This window comes from Mixophyes fleayi, chromosome 1, assembly GCF_038048845.1.
Source record: "Mixophyes fleayi isolate aMixFle1 chromosome 1, aMixFle1.hap1, whole genome shotgun sequence".
NCBI lineage: Eukaryota > Metazoa > Chordata > Amphibia > Anura > Limnodynastidae > Mixophyes > Mixophyes fleayi.
This window is the reverse complement of record NC_134402.1, coordinates 87,864,112-87,881,973: the sequence shown is the minus strand read 5'-3', so window position 1 is coordinate 87,881,973 and position 17,862 is coordinate 87,864,112. Positions and strand designations below refer to the sequence as shown.

Genomic DNA, 17,862 nt, shown 5'->3' with positions numbered 1-17,862 from the left:
TTGGCCAGCAGTGTAGTATTAGGGGCATTTGTCTGCTTTTCTAGTTTTTAAGTCATATTGACTGTTGTGCTGTATAACTAAGGATCAGTTACACTGAGCAGACAGTTTGTTGAACATTGAAGTGCTACCATTAAGTATTGGCTGTCCAATACTAACTAACCAATCGCAACTTATGGTTTACATGGAAAATAGAAAAGAAAAAAATGGTATGTTCAAAAATAGCGATATCGTAGAGAGACACTATTTTGTCAAACATAACATATATATAGCATATAGGCATATAACAAACTAAGCCGTAAATTCAATTAAGGCACACTTTTCAAAAACTATATATTGCCGTCATTGACAGGTGCATCAGTCAAAAGTAAATTCACCTTCAAGCTTTTTTTAAATGCAGTGCAATATCTGCTTAACCCCTTAAATGTGCGGTACCACCTACATTTCACTAACTTGCTTATTCCCCAGCTGGAGCTCAGGGCACTGCTCCATGAACTGGGATTTCAGCTGATTGAGACGTGGCATGCTTGTGCAAGCCCTCACTGTTTTTCTGGAGCCATGCACTTTACTTGGCTGTGGCAACGTGAATGCAAGAAGTCTCAGCAGTACTCTGAGCACAGCACTCCATATCCCACCCTGTCTATTTGCCCCCTCCCCCCCAAGTGTACTATCTTTGATACTAAACTATATATTTTTATAATATACCCATAAAACATAAAATATATACATGAAAAGCTACAGCTTAAACTAGATATAGATATACATTTATTTAACACTATACCTAACTACCACAAAAAGGCAAAGGAAATGGTGTGCAAAATGGGTTATTTGGATAGAGCATGGTTTGCATTGCTTTCTATAGTACAGCACTGTTGTGTCCTCAACATGTAATGATTGGTTTCCTTCTGCTCCATGACAAGATGAGCAGGGCTAAAGTTACAGCACAACATGCAGTACATTTATCTTGTTTACACCAAGGAGAATTTAAAGCCATGAGAGGTGGGAATATGGGGGCGTTATTGCTGCTTATTGCAACTGTCCATAAAAAATAATGATCACTGTATACTGAAAACAAAGCCTGCTTCAGTCTGTCTAGTTTGATGGCAACCCCTGCCCCAAAATTTAAAAACAAAACAAACATACAGCTCCCACGTTCTTCAGTGCAGAGGTCATAGAGATGGCTGGTGTACTGGGTTTCATATGAGGCTGCCCTCTGACTGGGGATCCTCCGAGATCTGCGTGTACCGCGTGACTGGGGGAGCCAGGAGCGGCCACATTTAAAGGCACATTAGCATTCTTGAACCCACGGGCAGCCAGCTGAAAAACACACACAAAAAGAAAAATATTGTTAAGAATCTGAAGAAGAAAAATGTAAATAATAATTGTACCATATAGAAGAGTGAAATAATTGTTTAAAAAAGGTTGCTTCTGTTTACACCAATTTCAACTATCATTACACAATATGTAAACCAATTATTTTCCATTATCATGAAATTGAAACATTACCAAAGATGCAGCTATGTCACAATGCAGTTATTTTTCTTGCAGAGCTGGAAACTGTCCAATAATTACCTCGCAGGATACAACACATATCTTAGATAATACCAAACTTCATTACAGTATCCAAAGCAACAAATAAAAAAATAAATAAATGGTGCTTATGTGGACGATTTGGTGCCATTGCAGCATCTAACACTCATCTTTATATGATACAGACAAGATATTTGACCAATATCCTAGACAGATAGTAGATTAATGACCACTATAAGAGAATCCGAATGACTACTGTAGAGAGAGAGGATTCTTTGAATAGAGCATATTCGTGACCAGTAGTCAAAACAGACCCCAAATCTTTAGTGACTTAAAATGCAGATCCCCAATCCTCTGGAGCTTATGCAGACCCCAAATAAACTGTGGCGCCTCTAAAGAACTTGCAAACCAATGGCAGCAATACACTGCAATGGTGGAGAAATAATGCAGACCTGACATTGTTACTGCCCTCTCTCAGCTCCCCTGGCATGCTCATTTCATTCAACATTCTGAATGATGATTAGTTTTATACTTTTTTCTAAAATTCAGAGCACTGGGAGAGGTCTAGTGTTTATGACGGCTTCCTGGTCCAGTAATAAAGGCAGTAAAGTGGAAGAACAGAGCGGCCAATGCTTTATTCTTCCCTCTCTCCTCCCAACAGTCACCGAAGCAACGGTGGATGGGAGGGCCTATTTGGTGGACATGAAGGGCCCCTTCACATTCAGGGCTCCAGCTCAAATGTTCTTTTTGCACTAACAATGGTTCTTCCCCTGCATGGTGACAAATGCCGACTATCCCATTTATAGAATTGCTCAAATAAGATGACGGATATGCAATTGTTATGACAAATAATCATACATAATGGTTTCTTTAATTTACAGTATAGCAAAAATTAGCAAAACTGCAGCAAAAATATTGTGCAAATCGAGTTTCCTGATGGAAAGGACAGTTCTCAAAGATGAGAGTTTTGCTTCACCATTCTGTGGATTCATATTTCACTTAATTTATGTCTATGAATACAGCCAGGATGAGAGATACTTTAGGGCATATTCAATTGTTGGCGTTATATAGCCAAAAATCCCATTATTACGGTAATAGTGCGTGTAAATACCGTTATTACAGTACTTTTCTCGCTGGATTTCAGTTCGCGGCTCAGGGAGCTGCAAGCTGAAATCCAGCTTACTATTACCGTAATAACGGTAAGTTTTAACGCCGCAGGTATTCTAAACAATTGAATATGCCCCTTTGAGTGAAACATTATTGTTGAGAGGTACAAAAAAGTGTAATGAGGGAAAATTAAAAAAAAAATAGAAAACTCCGTTCATCTTTATAGTATTACCTGCCATGATTTCTAATCCTAAGATTGTCTTATGAAATGTAATAAGATAATATAGATTTCTGAACAGAACACAAATATCACATCTTCGTTATAGGACAGTTAAGATTTGAATATTCTTAACTAATTTGTTGTACACACACACACACAGAAAAAAAACAAAAAAAAAAAAAAAATATACCAATGGATCAAAACATTTACTGGGATATCAAATTGGTATGCTTTTTCATATTACTTGCATAGGCTACAATAACAATAACATTTATATCTAAATGTGTGCGCTATATTTTGCTCCTCTGCATATTTGAATATGTTTATTTATGTTTTACTGACAATGTAGAAGCAATGTTGTACACATTTAAAATAATAATTCTGTAAAAGAAGACTGTGTCGAGCATTGCAAAGCAGGGAAACATTTCAACTGTTTCTCAGTGTAGGAGGAGTGTAGTGAACAGGGAGGAATTACAGTTGTAAGGATTAACAAATAACATAACTGTGGTGAACAATACATAATCATTAGTGACTCCATGGTAGATACTATATAGCAAATAACCCAATTTTGTAAGCTAAGCTGCAAAACGTGATGACAGATGTACTGGCCTGTGTTACCAGATAACATTGTCACCTATAGGGAAAACTGAACAGCTATGTTCACAAAGAGACATAAGCTTGGTGACCAATATTGTATATAGACAAATATAACTCCATTATCAAAATACCACTTACAATCAATATAAATGAGTAAATCAACCACATATTCATAAATACTATGATGAAGAGCTACCCACATCAAGTGAAGCTGTCTGTCACTCAGGGAATAAGTGGAAATGAGTATCAGATCACCGAATACACTTGTCATATGCATGTTTGTGATCTATAAATTGGTAAATTTGTATTGGATTTATTAATAATAAAATTGGGTCTGTGTGACACTCCCCAGGAAAAGGTATGTTACATTTTAGCATTGGGTATTAAACAAGAAAGTAAAGTAAATAATTTAAATTGTGGTTATAAAATGTGTCACAGACCTCCCTTGGAGACCACATCCCAGTAGGGGTTAAGGTAGGTAAAGGTGTAGGTGTCTTTAAAAAGAAGAGATCACTTACAACATATTGTCAGCCTTTTAGGAAATCAATCAACATTTATAAGCTGTTCATTTTCCAAGTAAATTTTCCTTAACGCAGATTATACAACTTTTATGTAAATTTATACTCTAAATTTTATTATTTTATTTTACCCATTTGCCATTTATTTTGTCATCTTGTATTAATGGTTTTTATTACCTGTAAGCACTGTCCATTTTTTTTGAAAATAGAAATCTAACATTTAATAAGTGCTGTCCTTATTGCTCTAAACTAATTCACTACCTGTTTAGAAGAGGATGATTGCTTGGCTGTGTGAACCCTTTAAATACCAATGTGGGAACTGTATTTTAGCTTTCAGAGAGCAGAGTGTGCACAATTGGGCAATTAAGTTTTAGGTTTTCCACAGGACTTATACATAGCTGGTTGAAGTTGTGTAGAGGTGGGTAAGTGTGTGCCTGTGCTGGGAAAGGGAACAGTTAAATCTGTAACATAAGGGATAGGTGAGAGAGATTGAGAATGGAATCCTGTGTGTTCCCTTACAGTAAACTTCCAAGTCACGAGTGCGGTTTGTGACTGGTAAATGTGGTCAGGAGTGGTTTTCTCACAAAATAGAAGTAATATATTGTTTGACTGTTTGATTATTTGATAAGTTATTAGATCAGGGAGCTGACAAGGAGCATAAACACATTTCAGTGTAGCAGGAACAGGGCCACCTGTATCCAAAATGAGGAGGAATGCAAACTAATGCAGACAATCCTGCTATCATAGAGGTTATGAAATGCAGTCTTGAAGGGGTGTCATGCAGTTTTGAAAATTCCATAATTAATAGTACAGACAAAGCATAATGTCAATATACAATTATAATAACACACACCATTGCCAAGAACATGAGCAGTAAAACTGTCCCGTCCCCCCCCCGTTTCTGCATTAATTTCAGAAACAACCAACGTAAATAATGCCAATCAGGAGTCTTACAGCAGGTATATTTTCTACAGTCTGATGAATTTACAGAATGTTTCTCAGCAGTGCAGTGAGCATGCTCCTGTCAGTACATGGGATGGGCACACTGTCATTACTACTCATAAAATGAATATTCCTGTCTGTCCAGAATTTGGTCAACATCAAAGACAGAAAAATAAATACAGAACTAAGCAACTTGTCTGTCTGCTGTTTAATGTGTAGTTATGTGTACAGATAGAGTATCTCTTTTGCTGTAAACAGTATGATTGGAGGCCTGTAAGCTCACATATTGCTCACGCGATTCACCTTTAGCCAAACTAAACTGTCATTGACATATAATGGAAAATGTGCAGTTAGTACACGGTTATCCAGTGTGTGCAATGGGTAAGACTCTAGATTTTGACAAATATATTAATATAATATGTGTTCTAACTATAAGCAACACTAAAACAATCTGCTTTTGGCAATGGTGAATGATGAAGCATCAGATTATAATTGACTTCACTAAAACTTTTTAGGATTTTAACACTTTGTTACAAACCACCACATTTACTTTGGCATAAATTGTACTATTTAGAAAATGGCTATGACTAGTAACTATTGTTCCACAGTTCAGTCCTGTAAAGCATTCAGTGCAAACTAAAGGTAAATAATTACTCAGGGTTTAATGATATAAATTGCACCCAGATAAACAAACAAAGCGTAACTAGAATACCACAATCTGCAGAAATATTAGTGTTTAAGGCATGACTTACAAACTATAAAACACCAGTTTTTAATATTACACCAATCTACTACATTAAAATGTGTGAAACAGTTGTATTAAGAGCTATTTCAGAGCAAATAAACAGCACTGTAGTATTTCTGTGAGAGGCATATACCTAGTGTGGTCCAGTGACTTGCAGCTAGGAGCTAACACTCTAACTCAGCCCAGCTGTTTGAATCCAGTGTCCCGAGTCAAACACTCGGTCCATTAACCAGCAGTCCTGACCCAAAGGATCCAATCAGAGTAACCAGCAAGTAGGCACTGAAAAAGTTACATTTACTACCCAGAAACAGGAGCTGTGAAGGAGCCTAGTGGTAGCAGCAACTATTTTCCTACAAACAGCTGCACCACGTTGGTGAGCAGATGACATATACAGTTGGCGAGTGTGTCTGCTGGGCAAGCAGCACCAGCATATGGCTCCTGTCACCACCGTTTGGAGAGCAGATTTAATAAATAAAAAAAAAAAAAAAAGTAATTGTAACAATACATTCATTAGAGCACTTACCAGATTATGTCTGTCAGTTGGTATGTTTTATATTAACAGTTAACCAATAACTCATATAATCTTAAAATACAATTAAGGTCTTGCGCAGGTCAAGTCATCTCAGATGGCCAGAAATGAAGCTTTTAAAAACTTGTCACGACTTATGAAATCGATAGCATTACAAACGCATTTGGGATATATACTTGTGGCTTGATTATATTCTAGAGACACCCTAAATACCCACCACCAAGCATAAAACTGCATAATGAATAGGATCGTTTAATCTATTTAAGCACTTAAGATGAAATTGCTAGTTTCCTCAGGGAAAGGTTTTGGAAGCAAGTCATTTTTTCCTTCAGACACTTTGGGGAACAATTCCAGTTCTTATTTGCTGCATTAGAGAACTGATTTACCAAATAAAATAGGGCTCAAGCGGGATAAAGCTTTATGAGCAGGAATGGAAAAGGTTTAAATGAGGTAGAGCTAGTGACATTATCAGCTCTCACATCTGTGTTTCCATCATGATCTGCAGAATGATTAAAATGGTTCTGCAAAGTGCTGGGAAGTTAAATGACATAACTGGTACTTTGCACGTTGTATGGAACTGTGATCATTGAATATTTGTTGTGAGATCATTTGTTGCACTAGGAAATCTCTCTGACGTGGTCCTCACCCTTTAACAAAGCTATGGGGAGGCTGAAACCCAGCAGCTTTTACATGTTAAAAAGTGGGTGTTAAAATTTTGTTTGGCTGCATGAGTAAATGTTGGTTGTACTTGTAAGGATGAGAAATAAACAGAACCTGCACCTGGGAGACCACACAGGAGCAGCTCCTGACATTGCATTTTAACTACAATTAACCTTTCACCAGGGATGAGAATCCTAGCTGCAGGTGATAGAATGTTTTCAAATGGTGACAATTACAAATGTGTCCATCGCCCTGACGACGCACAGTCTCATCGTATTGCACATACTGGGTTATATTCATAGCACACAAGTCCATATCTTTAAAAGTGGGGGGAGGAAATGCAAACATAAAATGATTCTGTACAGCAAAGAAAAGGCGACATTCATGTCCTTTTAAAAGTTTTTGATGAAATACATTGGTGGCTGACATTACCTACATGACCATATTATGAATTATATCAATGAAAATATAAGTAAAGTTTTTTTGGGTAATGTTAGGTATTTGCAACATTTATCACAGATCTTTAAAGGACACATTAACTCAGTCTTATGACTAATTTTAAACATACATTTAAGGATATATATATATATATATATATATTTTAACAATAGATATAATTTTGCACATTAATGCAGTTCTACTATTTAATTACTTTGCCTATATGTGTTGGAGCTGCTGGTGTGCTATGTTCTTTCCTTCCATTTTTTGAGATTTTATGAGACTATGGGGCATACCGAATTAACCGGCACATGGCGGCTAGTTTCAACATGTTACCACAATGCCACAGATTTCCGTTCGCACCCCATAGGGTCGAGAATAGAAATGCACAATGTTGCGGTACCGTATTGACACTTTAAATGGGCAGCCACGATGTGCCAGTTTAGTTGAATGTGCTCCTATCAGTCGATTAAGTTGTGCCTCCCACCCACCCTAACACATATTAAGAAGTCCCCCAAACCTCAGACATACAATCCTAGAATGGGCAGCATTGCACAAACCTTACACAAAACTTCTAACCCATACTTCACCTTGTGGACTGCAACTCAGGGCAACTATCATGATCCACTTTTAATTACTCTCCTCCGAATATATCCTTCCTATAATGTGAGGATATATTCGGAGGAGAGTTTGATAATCCACATATACTGGGACTTTAGATTTTGCCATCATCTTATCGATGACACAATTCACTTATGTAGCTGGGATCTATTGCAATTAAGAGTGGATCACAATTGTGAAGGAGTACGGAGGATACGGTGTAACCACGGTGTAGTGATCATAGAGGAGTTACAATTATAAGGTTTAACCCATCAAATAATTATGGGGAATAAGGCCTAAATCATAAGTGCAGTGCAAATATGGTATAGCAAATGAATCCATTAATAAATTGAGCTACTAAAGTGTTAAATGTGAAGTCAGAGTCTGTTGTGTGTGTATTCGGTGGCTCTGCACGTCCCTGTGTTAGAAGATAGTAGTTTCACCTGTGGCAGCTTCAAAGGCCCCTGTGGTAAGCTATAGGGTCATTCCGCATCAGATCACCCCAAAAAAAAAAAATAATGAAATGTCCACCACCCATCTCAGATTTGTTAGAAAATTTTTTAGTAGAGAGGATGCCAATTATCTCGACTGTCTGACAATTAGTTATTATTATTATTAATTTTTATTTATAGGGCGCCACAAAGTATCCGTAGCGCCGTACAAGGACAAACAATGGCACAGTACAAGGTGAAACAGCACAGTACAAGTAACAGTAAGCACTATAACTCTGGGGGCTCAGGCACAGCATGAAAGAGAGGGAGGGAGGGGAAAAGTGAGTATAGGCAGGTAACTATGGCCCAAGAGGGTGGGCACGGATGACAGGTTGAGAGTCACTGAGGGGAGCGGAGAGAAGCGAGAGGAGACAGAGGGCAGAGGGACCGAGAGGAGGTGAGCAGAGTAGCTGGAGAGCGCAGTTAAAAGGGATAGAAACAGGAGGTAGGAGAGCCCTGCTCAAAGGAGCGAACAATCTAAAGGGAGGGGAAGACAGACAGACACATGGATGAGACGGAGAGACGGGAGAAACGGAGACGAAGTCGAGGAAGGGGAAGAAGGGAAGAAGGGATGAGAAAGAGAGGTAGCCGACCGGTGGGAGTTTAGGCATGAGACTGGAAGGCTTTAAGGAAAAGGTGGGTTTTTAATGTTCATTTGAAAGAGGACAGATTAGGGGAAGTTCTGATGGAGCGGGGGAGCTTGTTCCAATGGAGGGGAGCGGCGCGGGAGAAGTCTTGGATACGTGCGTGAGAGGAGGTAATCAGAGGGGAAGAGAGGAGACGATCATTGGACGATCGCAGTGGGCGGGAGGGAGTGTGAATAGAGATAAGGTTAGAGATGTAGGGAGCAGTGGAGTTGGCGAGGGCCTTGTAAGTCAGAGTGAGGAGCTTGAAAGGGATTCTGTAGGGGAAGGGGAGCCAGTGAAGGGCTTGGTAGAGTGGGGAGACAGAGGTGGAACGGCGAGAGAGGAAAATAAGCCTAGCAGCGGCGTTAAGTACAGATCTAAGGGGAGCGAGATGAGAGAGGGGGAGGCCGATAAGGAGAAGGTTGCAGTAGTCCAAGCGGGAGATGATCAGAGAGTGGACGAGAGATTTGGTGGCATCCTGGGAGAGGAAGGGCCGAATGCGGGCAATGTTGCGAAGCTGGAAACGGCAGGATTTGGCGAGAGAGTGAATGTGAGGGGCAAAGGAGAGAGAGGAGTCGAGGATGACACCTAGGCAGCGGAGTTGGGGAACAGGGGAGATAGAGGAGTTGTCAACATTGATAGAGAGGTCAGAGGGGAAGGAGGTACGAGTGGGAGGAAAGACAATGAGTTCAGTTTTAGCAAGATTGAGTTTAAGAAATCTAGAGGACATCCAGGAGGAGATGGCAGAGAGGCATGCGGATACCCTGGAGAGAAGGGAGGGAGAGAGATCAGGAAAGGAAAGGTAGAGTTGAGTGTCATCAGCATAAAGGTGGTACTTGAGGCCGAAGGAGCTGATGAGTGCACCCAGAGAAGAGGTGTATAGTGAGAATAGTAAGGGTCCAAGGACAGAGCCCTGAGGGACCTCGACTGGAAGGGAGGAAGATGGGGAGAGAGAATCAGAGGTGGAAACAGAGAAGGAACGGTCGGCAAGGTAAGAGGTGAACCAGGAGAGGACGATACCGGAGAGGCCAATGGACTGAAGGGTGTGAAGCAGGAGGGGGTGGTCAACGGTGTCAAAGGCCGCTGAGAGGTCGAGGAGAATCAGGAGGGAGTAGTGGCCCAGGGCTTTAGCCGAGAGGAGATCGTTCGTAACTTGAGCCAGGGCAGTTTCAGTGGAATGGAGGGGGCGGAAGCCTGATTGGAGAGGGTCAAGGAGGGAGTGTTCAGAGAGGTAGGTGGAGAGACGGTTGCAGACAAGTCTCTCGAGTATTTTGGAGGCAAATGGGAGAAGGGAAATGGGGCGGTAATTAGAGAGTGAGGTGGGGTCAAGGTTGTGTTTCTTGAGAATGGGTGAGACGAGAGCATGTTTAAAGGCGATGGGGAATATGCCGGTGGAGAAGGACAGATTAAAGAGGTGAGCGAGGTGGGAGCAGGTGGAGGCGGAAAGGGAGCGAAGAAGGTGAGAAGGGATGGGGTCCTGGGGACAGGTAGAAGGGGGGGGGAAGAAGAAATGAGAGAGTGGACTTTCCTCACCAGAGTTGATTAAATATTGATTTGAGATACTGTTGTACCGCATACATAATTTACACATTGTTAAAAACCATACCAAAAAAGTGAACTAAACTGAGGCAATGGGATACAGCTCCCATACAGGAAATGAAACAAACAGAAACTGATGGGAAGGGGATTGATTCCCTTTAGAGAAACCAAAACTGAAACTTCCCAGAAAGATAGTCAATCATGGCCACTGCGCATGAAAAGTGCACATTTGATAGTCTTTTAAATACGGACTGCCATATTAGGGTCTACGCAAAAACCATTTGATTACATAGCTGGGACCACTTTACAGATGAAGAAAAAGAACTTTTGATTCTGAGAACTGAAGTTTCAATTGCAGTAACCAATGATCCTGGAACCTCAATCTCTACCATCATGAAAATATTCTGCTGCTAAGATATGAAGAATTTCAGAAAACATGATGTAATCCTTTCTTGTCTCACAAAAAAGGAGCCAGAAAAAGCTTACAAGTTATGTCACTGAAGTGGGCCACAGAACATGGGGCCTGAGTCATTAAGGATCTTAACTTGAGAAACTTCTTATTTAAGTCTCCTGGACAAAACCATTTACAATGCAAGGGGTGCAAATTAGTATTCTGTTTTGCACATAAGTTAAATACTGACTGTTTTTTTCATGTAGCACACAAATACTTGATAGCTTATTTGTACACTGAAATGTAAAGTTGATATTTGTGTGCTACATGAAAAAACAGGCAGTATTTAACTTATGTGCAAAACAGAATACTAATTTGCACCCCTTGCATTGTAAATGGTTTTGTCCAGGAGACTTAAATAAGAAGTTTCTCAAGTTAAGATCCTTAATGAATCAGCCCCATGGTGACTATCAGCTTCATGCTGTTATCCAAGACAGAAACTTTGCCCAAAATGCAGAATTCAACTGTTACACTGTAAAGAACAAACAGACATAGATATGCCAACAGAAGAAGTTGAATACCTGGTGGAGGGTGTAACTGAACCAGCAGAAAAAGATGAGCTGAATGAAAGTATTACAAAGCTTGGTTGTTCAGCAGTGATATTGCATGGGGTAAAGAGAGGACAACGGGAGACATAAACTAAAAGAAAGAGCAGGCAAGTACAGCCATTCAAGAGAAGCTTACTGAAATGTTGTCTCTTCCTAGCACATCACTAGAATCACCCCAGAAAGTAACAAATGTTCAGGTTGTGATGATTTACAGAGTGTGATATATGAATTAAAGCAAAGTATGAAGAGGCGCCACAACAAGAAATAATAAAAATATTAACTCTGGCACCAAACAGCTGGACAATTAAGCAAACTGCAGAAGAATGTCATAGCCGTCTAGAAACAGCAAAGACTGTGGCAGGAACACGTTCTCATCACAGATTTTGGCCTATTAGTAATGATGAGCTACACATATATCGATTGGAAAAAACAGAATAATATCAAGAATGGGCGCTGATGTAGTCCCCAAAGCTGCCTGAGATGTACAGGAAAAGCCACCTACTTTTCAATTAGAAACACAGAATAAAAACAAATGTGTACCTCACGGCGCTGGGTGGATCACATACATATGAATTGCCAGCACCATGAGCACATGGATCACTGTAACACACAATAAAATAATCTTGTAAGCATATCCCCTGTGGTGACCCCTTCACGTGGTTATACTTACAATTTGGCCACATAAGACACATTTGGAAGAGGGAACAAGCCCCAAGGGACACTATAGAGATTTTTATTTCACTTTGTTGGGACAATACTGCTCTATGTACTTTTATTGTGTGTTACAGTGATATCCATGTGCTCGTGGTGCTGGCAATTTATATGTATGTGATCCACTCAGCTCTCTGAGCCGCGAGCTGAAATCCAGCTTACTATTATCGTAATAATGTAATAGTTTTAACGCCGCGGGGATATTCAACAATTGAATATGCCCCTTAGTATCACTATGATCACAGTCACAAAAAATGTAGACAAAAGGGATCTGCAACCTGGAACATACATAGCAGCAGTGTATGATAACATCTGGTACATTGGGTATATCATTCAATGTAATGAGGTGGAACAAGATGTGCTGGTACAGTTCATGAAACGAAAGCAGTCAACAAATGTGCTGTCCTGGCCTTCAAGAGATACGTGTTTTGTTCCTTTTATTCACGTCCTCTGTGTAACGGAAGTGCCCACTATCCAAGGAAGTACTGGAAGGCAGTATACACTTTCTGCTGACACTTTAAGGAAATTTACAGACCATTACAACAAGTTCCAAACAAGGGAAAAATAATGAGATTGTTGACTCAGCTTCAGTTATGGACTAAAGTTATGTTAAAAGTTTTAAATTTCATGGTTTCTTGTGTTAATTATGTATGCGGTACAACAGTAATCGAGCATCAACTTCATTATTTTTTTTCTCCACTATGAAACAGTGTACCCTGCTGATTTTTTTTGTGGTAGTAATGTATACCTTTTTTAAACACCCCCCCCCCCCCCCCCCCCAAAAAAAAATGGATTCCCTAATGTTGATTGAACCTAGCATTTTTAAATCTATTCGAAAAATGTGCGTTTTTGCCGTAACGCAAAACATGAGGCAGATAAAGTAATATGGTTTGGATTTTTGGATTCAGGAGGAAGAGTTACCTTAGGGGTCCAAATTTTGTGGCGATTCCTTAATAAACACCCGTGATACTTCAAATAAACTGGATAAAGAAGCTGCGATTAGCAAATTTAATAAAATTGAAAAATCAATATTTAAAATCAACTAATTGTCAGACAGTCGAGATATTTGGAAGAAATAGTTATTTTGACATCCTCTCTTAACTAAGAAATTTTAGAACAAATCTGAGATGGGTGGTGGACACCCCTGGTTGAACGGACATGGAATGACCCTATATCCATACCTAGGATGGAGTTTTGACACCTGAATAGACTTTTAGGAACCACTCAGCAGGGTGTCTAATTCAGTTTTCAAATATGCCACTTAAACTCAATAAAAGTAGTGATCAACCACATATTCCTCAATAGCGTGTTGAAGGGCAGCTCATATGTCAAATTAAGAATTCTGCCACACAGAGAAAATGAATATAAGCTTAACGGATACCCTGTACCTAGGCCTGATTGGTATCAATAGATGGATAAATTCATATGGGACCTATTAATAATAAAATTGGGTCTGTGTGACATCCACAGAAAAGTTAGGTCACATAGCAGAATTGGGTAGTAAATCAGGCAACATGCAAATGGGGATTGTAAAAAGTGTCACAGACCACAACCCCCCTGGAGGTGGGGAAAGGTGTAAATGTGTCTTTAAAAAGCAGAGACCAGTTACAACAAATTGTCAATTTATTGGGGATCAATCCAATTGAAGATCTGTCCATCTTTTCTGCCTACCCCCAGGCATACAAATTATTGTACGTGAGTTATGCTCTGTACTTTCATCCCATTTGTTTTTATAACGGTTTGCAATTTTTTATTTGTATGTCAAATCTTTATCTAATTGTTTTTTTTTATCATCTATAAGCATTGTACCTTTTGTATATTAAATCTAACAATTTAATAGTTCTGTCCTAATTGCTCTAAGCAAATTGAGTGCCTGTTTAGAGAGAGATTCCTTGGCTGGGGTTAACTCTTTAGAAACCAGAGTGTGAAGGGTCAACTGTTTAACTACCAGAACACAGAGTGTGTACAATTGGGTAATGAAGTCATAGGTTTGCTACGGGCCTTATACGCAGCTGGTGGCAGTTGGCGGAGAGGTGTGGAAGCGGGTGTCTGTGTTGGGAAAGGGACCAGTAAATATGTAGCCTTAGAGAAAGAGGTGAGAGTGTGAGATTTGGTCTGGAATCCTATGTGTTCCCTTACAGTAAGTTTCCAAGTCACAAGTGTGCAGAGGGTGGTTTGTGACAGATAAAGGGGTTCAGGAGCAAAATAGAGGCGATATATTGTATGACTGTTGAAATATATGAAAAGTTATTAAATCAGGGAGTAGCCAGAGGGGCCTATCCCTGACACGTGGCAACAGTTTAAAAGTAACAAACAGTCTAAGGATTTCCTGCATGTAAAAACAAGATGCAGGAAATCACAGCAAGTTTTAAGATATCACAGATAAGTGTAAATATTGTTAGCTTTGCATTGCATGTAAATCCATGTTTGGGTAAACAAATTGCGTCTCGATTCTAAATATAGCTCAGACCTCAGGGGGCTGACTTACCCTGTGAGGCGGTGTTCAAATCTGTATAAAAAGCACTGTCTTGTATTGAAAATTGTTCTTCTTGCTTCATCTGACCTGCTCCCCAGTACCTTCAACCAGGGTAAGCAAATAAACATCACTTGCTTCAAAGACCTGCTTGGAAACTTCTCTATCCCTGTGACCTACAGATTAGACCAAAAATGTAATCCGTTCCTGGCTGTTTCTGAGCTTGGATACCACCGCTCTGCCCGCTACCCAGCAGCCCTGACCAGTGTGATAGGCCAGGGGGGATGCATCCACAGCAACCCTGATCCATAGGAAGAGTTAAGGAGTACCAGCCCAGGTACACAAGCAACAGGGTACACAGCGTCAGTTACCCAGAAGAATCCAGGTACTGGATGCCGGTAAGGAGTCCAGTGGTGGCAGCATTTGTAAGCCCCTCCTTACTGTGGTTAGAGGGCACATTTGGAATAAAGAAAGGGATCAGTGGTAAAGCAAGCCCAGCCAGTTCCCAGAATCAACAGGCACGGTGGTATAGGCGGTCCATCCCTTCACAGGTACAATTAGAATAAATCTGTCCAATGGAGGCAAGTCCTACATCTCGCCAGCGGGGAAGAGGTCATATATGAGAGAGCTCAGACAAAACAGTATTAGCCCAAAGCGGAGTGTCGGGGTCTAACCCAGAAACATCCAACTTGTCTCGCATCCCATTCCAAACCAACAGAGCTTGCCAGAGCAATGGTGGGGCAGCCGCAGTGACCCAGGTGCCCAGTACAGCATGTATTGGCAGCCTCTCAAATCCAGTCTACCTAGCAAGAAGGCCCAGCAAATCATTAATAGAAGAATCTCCAAGCCTCCCCCGAAGATGTGCGGCAAAGTAATAGGCTTTAAAATCTGGACGTGCTAGGCCGCCCGAGGCACGCGAGTGACACAGAAGACAATATGTTCCTTGCCCACTTTTCCCTCCAGACTAGGGAGGACATGTACCTATTAATGTGGGAGAAAAGCCATCTCGGGAGATACTCAATTAAGTTATGCAACGCATATAAAAACTTCATTTAAAGAACCATTTTAATAAGATTGACCCTGCCTGTCATAGACAGGGGTAACCTCTTCACAGTGGATATCTTAGCCCGGAGGTTGCTATATAGTTACTTTTTATTTTAAAGATGGATTTAAAATCAATACATTTTTTTTAAATCCCAATAGCTATAATCAGAATAATCCCTCATTACAAGTATATGACATATGACATGCCAGTTAACATTTTGGGTGACAAAGGGGATAGTAAAGCACTGTGGAGCAGCAAATGATGAGACAAGAGTTTATTACAACTTGTTCATGCTAGAGCCAAATGTTGACTTTCATGCCTTTCCAAATTTACAGTAAATTGAAGCTAATAAAAATGTTCTGATTTACTGTAAAACAAGAACAGTAGGAAAGTGTTATTTAGTCTCCGACTTGGACTGAGATATTTCCAGTGTTATGTCATGAACTTAAACCGTCAATGCCTGATCAGTGTTTTTCATCCAGCACAGATTTTATCTTTTACTTACAATTATCAAGGCTTCACCTTTATGCAATTAATGTACAGTGGAGCATAGAAAAGACTTAACCCCAAAACTCCTGTGACCAGAGACACGCAACATCACCTCTTCCTCCACCATTTATGTTTCTAGGTGATATAGACGCTTGTGATAAAGATCTGTGAGCACTGGTGGGGAGGAGCTGGTCCCGGACATTATAAATAATCTAGTATAAAGCTTTCAGGGAGACAACTAAGGGAGGAGAACGGTGACCCAGAGGGGTTATCAAGGACACAAGGAAGAAAGAGTGGGTTAAAATTCTCTTAGGTGGCTTCAAGAGAAGGACTAGAGTTTGCCAGGGCCTCTGTGTAAGCCCGGGATTCCTTGAAATCCATCCACTCATGCCAACAAAGTGGGAGTATTTGCCCACTGCGGAGAGGATTAAATCATTCATTGTCATATAAAAATCTATTTGATGCTACAAATCTCCATTGCAGGTGCGTAATGAGACTGCCAATAACGTAGGATTAGGGCTCTAGCAGTGTTGTTCAATAAAGATTCCTTGTATTTAGAAATGGGGATGTTAGAAAGGGAGAGTAGCCAAAAACCAAAGTCAGTCAGAGCCGGGATCCCCTATATTGCCCCGGAAACTCTGAACCTCAAACCAGAATGGGATAATTTAAAAATCACACCATATTAGGAAAAGGGATGCTCTGGACTGTTGCTGGAGTTGCAGTATGAGCCAAACTGTGGATGGACTCAGGACACCTGTACCATCTGGTGAGGAGTTTGCAATAGGTCTCCACCACAGAGGTGCTCAAGAAGATCATGGGTCACTTGGTAAACTTAGGATAATGGGATTTGACCTACTTTAGGACTAGGAGTACACAGTTTTCTGGAGATTGAAAAATAAACCAGGGGGGTTGAAATGAATCCATCTGCAGACCACAGAAGATCTTTGAGAGAACACTCATTTTAGTAATGTTCACCCTCCCCAACCAGGAGAACCTCTGCGAGGCTAACTTAGTTGGATTCAACAAAAGTTTATTTAGTGTTCTCTCTGATTGCAATTCGGTTTGTGTTTCCAGGGAGAAAGGACATTAGAGTTCTGTTTTTCAGGATCTGAAGTTTGCGTAGGTGGGCCCGCTTACATTTCTCCTTCTGCTTCTCAAGGTCCCTAGTTGAATGCATTTCCCTTTTTGACATATTAATGGGCTGCACATATACTGCTGTGCCTTTTAATACACCTTAACTGCAGTTGTAAAATAATGTGAACTATAAAAAACATCTTTTTAAGCTTCAGGGCTACCATGGCAAAACGTATGACCAAATATATCAAGTCTGCTTATGCTCATAATGCATTATCCAAACCAAGAAAAATGAAGGCTCCCTCAACAAGAGCAACAGTTGCTTTTGGTATTTTCAGCAAGAAGACACCAGAAGAATTAAGTAGTGCAAGAGCACGGTCGTCATTCATGGTTCGTGTGAATTGTCTTCTTTTGGACATTAAAAGGAAGGTGATTTACAGTTGCCCATATGCACAAATATGTGTTTAAACACTTACATTACTCAAAAACTGCACCTATTTTTTGTAGGCACAGCATTTACTCGGTAAGGAAT

At 40.2% G+C, this 17,862-nt stretch overlaps 1 protein-coding gene across 3 annotated transcripts in view; it reads right to left on the bottom strand.

The window, feature by feature from the left end:
* Positions 1–17,862, bottom strand: part of NEK1 (NIMA related kinase 1) — a 112,530-nt gene that overhangs the window by 33,292 nt on the left and 61,376 nt on the right. For all 3 annotated transcript variants that reach the window (XM_075197774.1, XM_075197769.1, XM_075197778.1), the window contains one exon: positions 1,141–1,314. In XM_075197774.1, the coding sequence (XP_075053875.1) occupies positions 1,141–1,314 (174 nt within the window). The remainder of the gene's footprint in view (positions 1–1,140; positions 1,315–17,862) is intronic.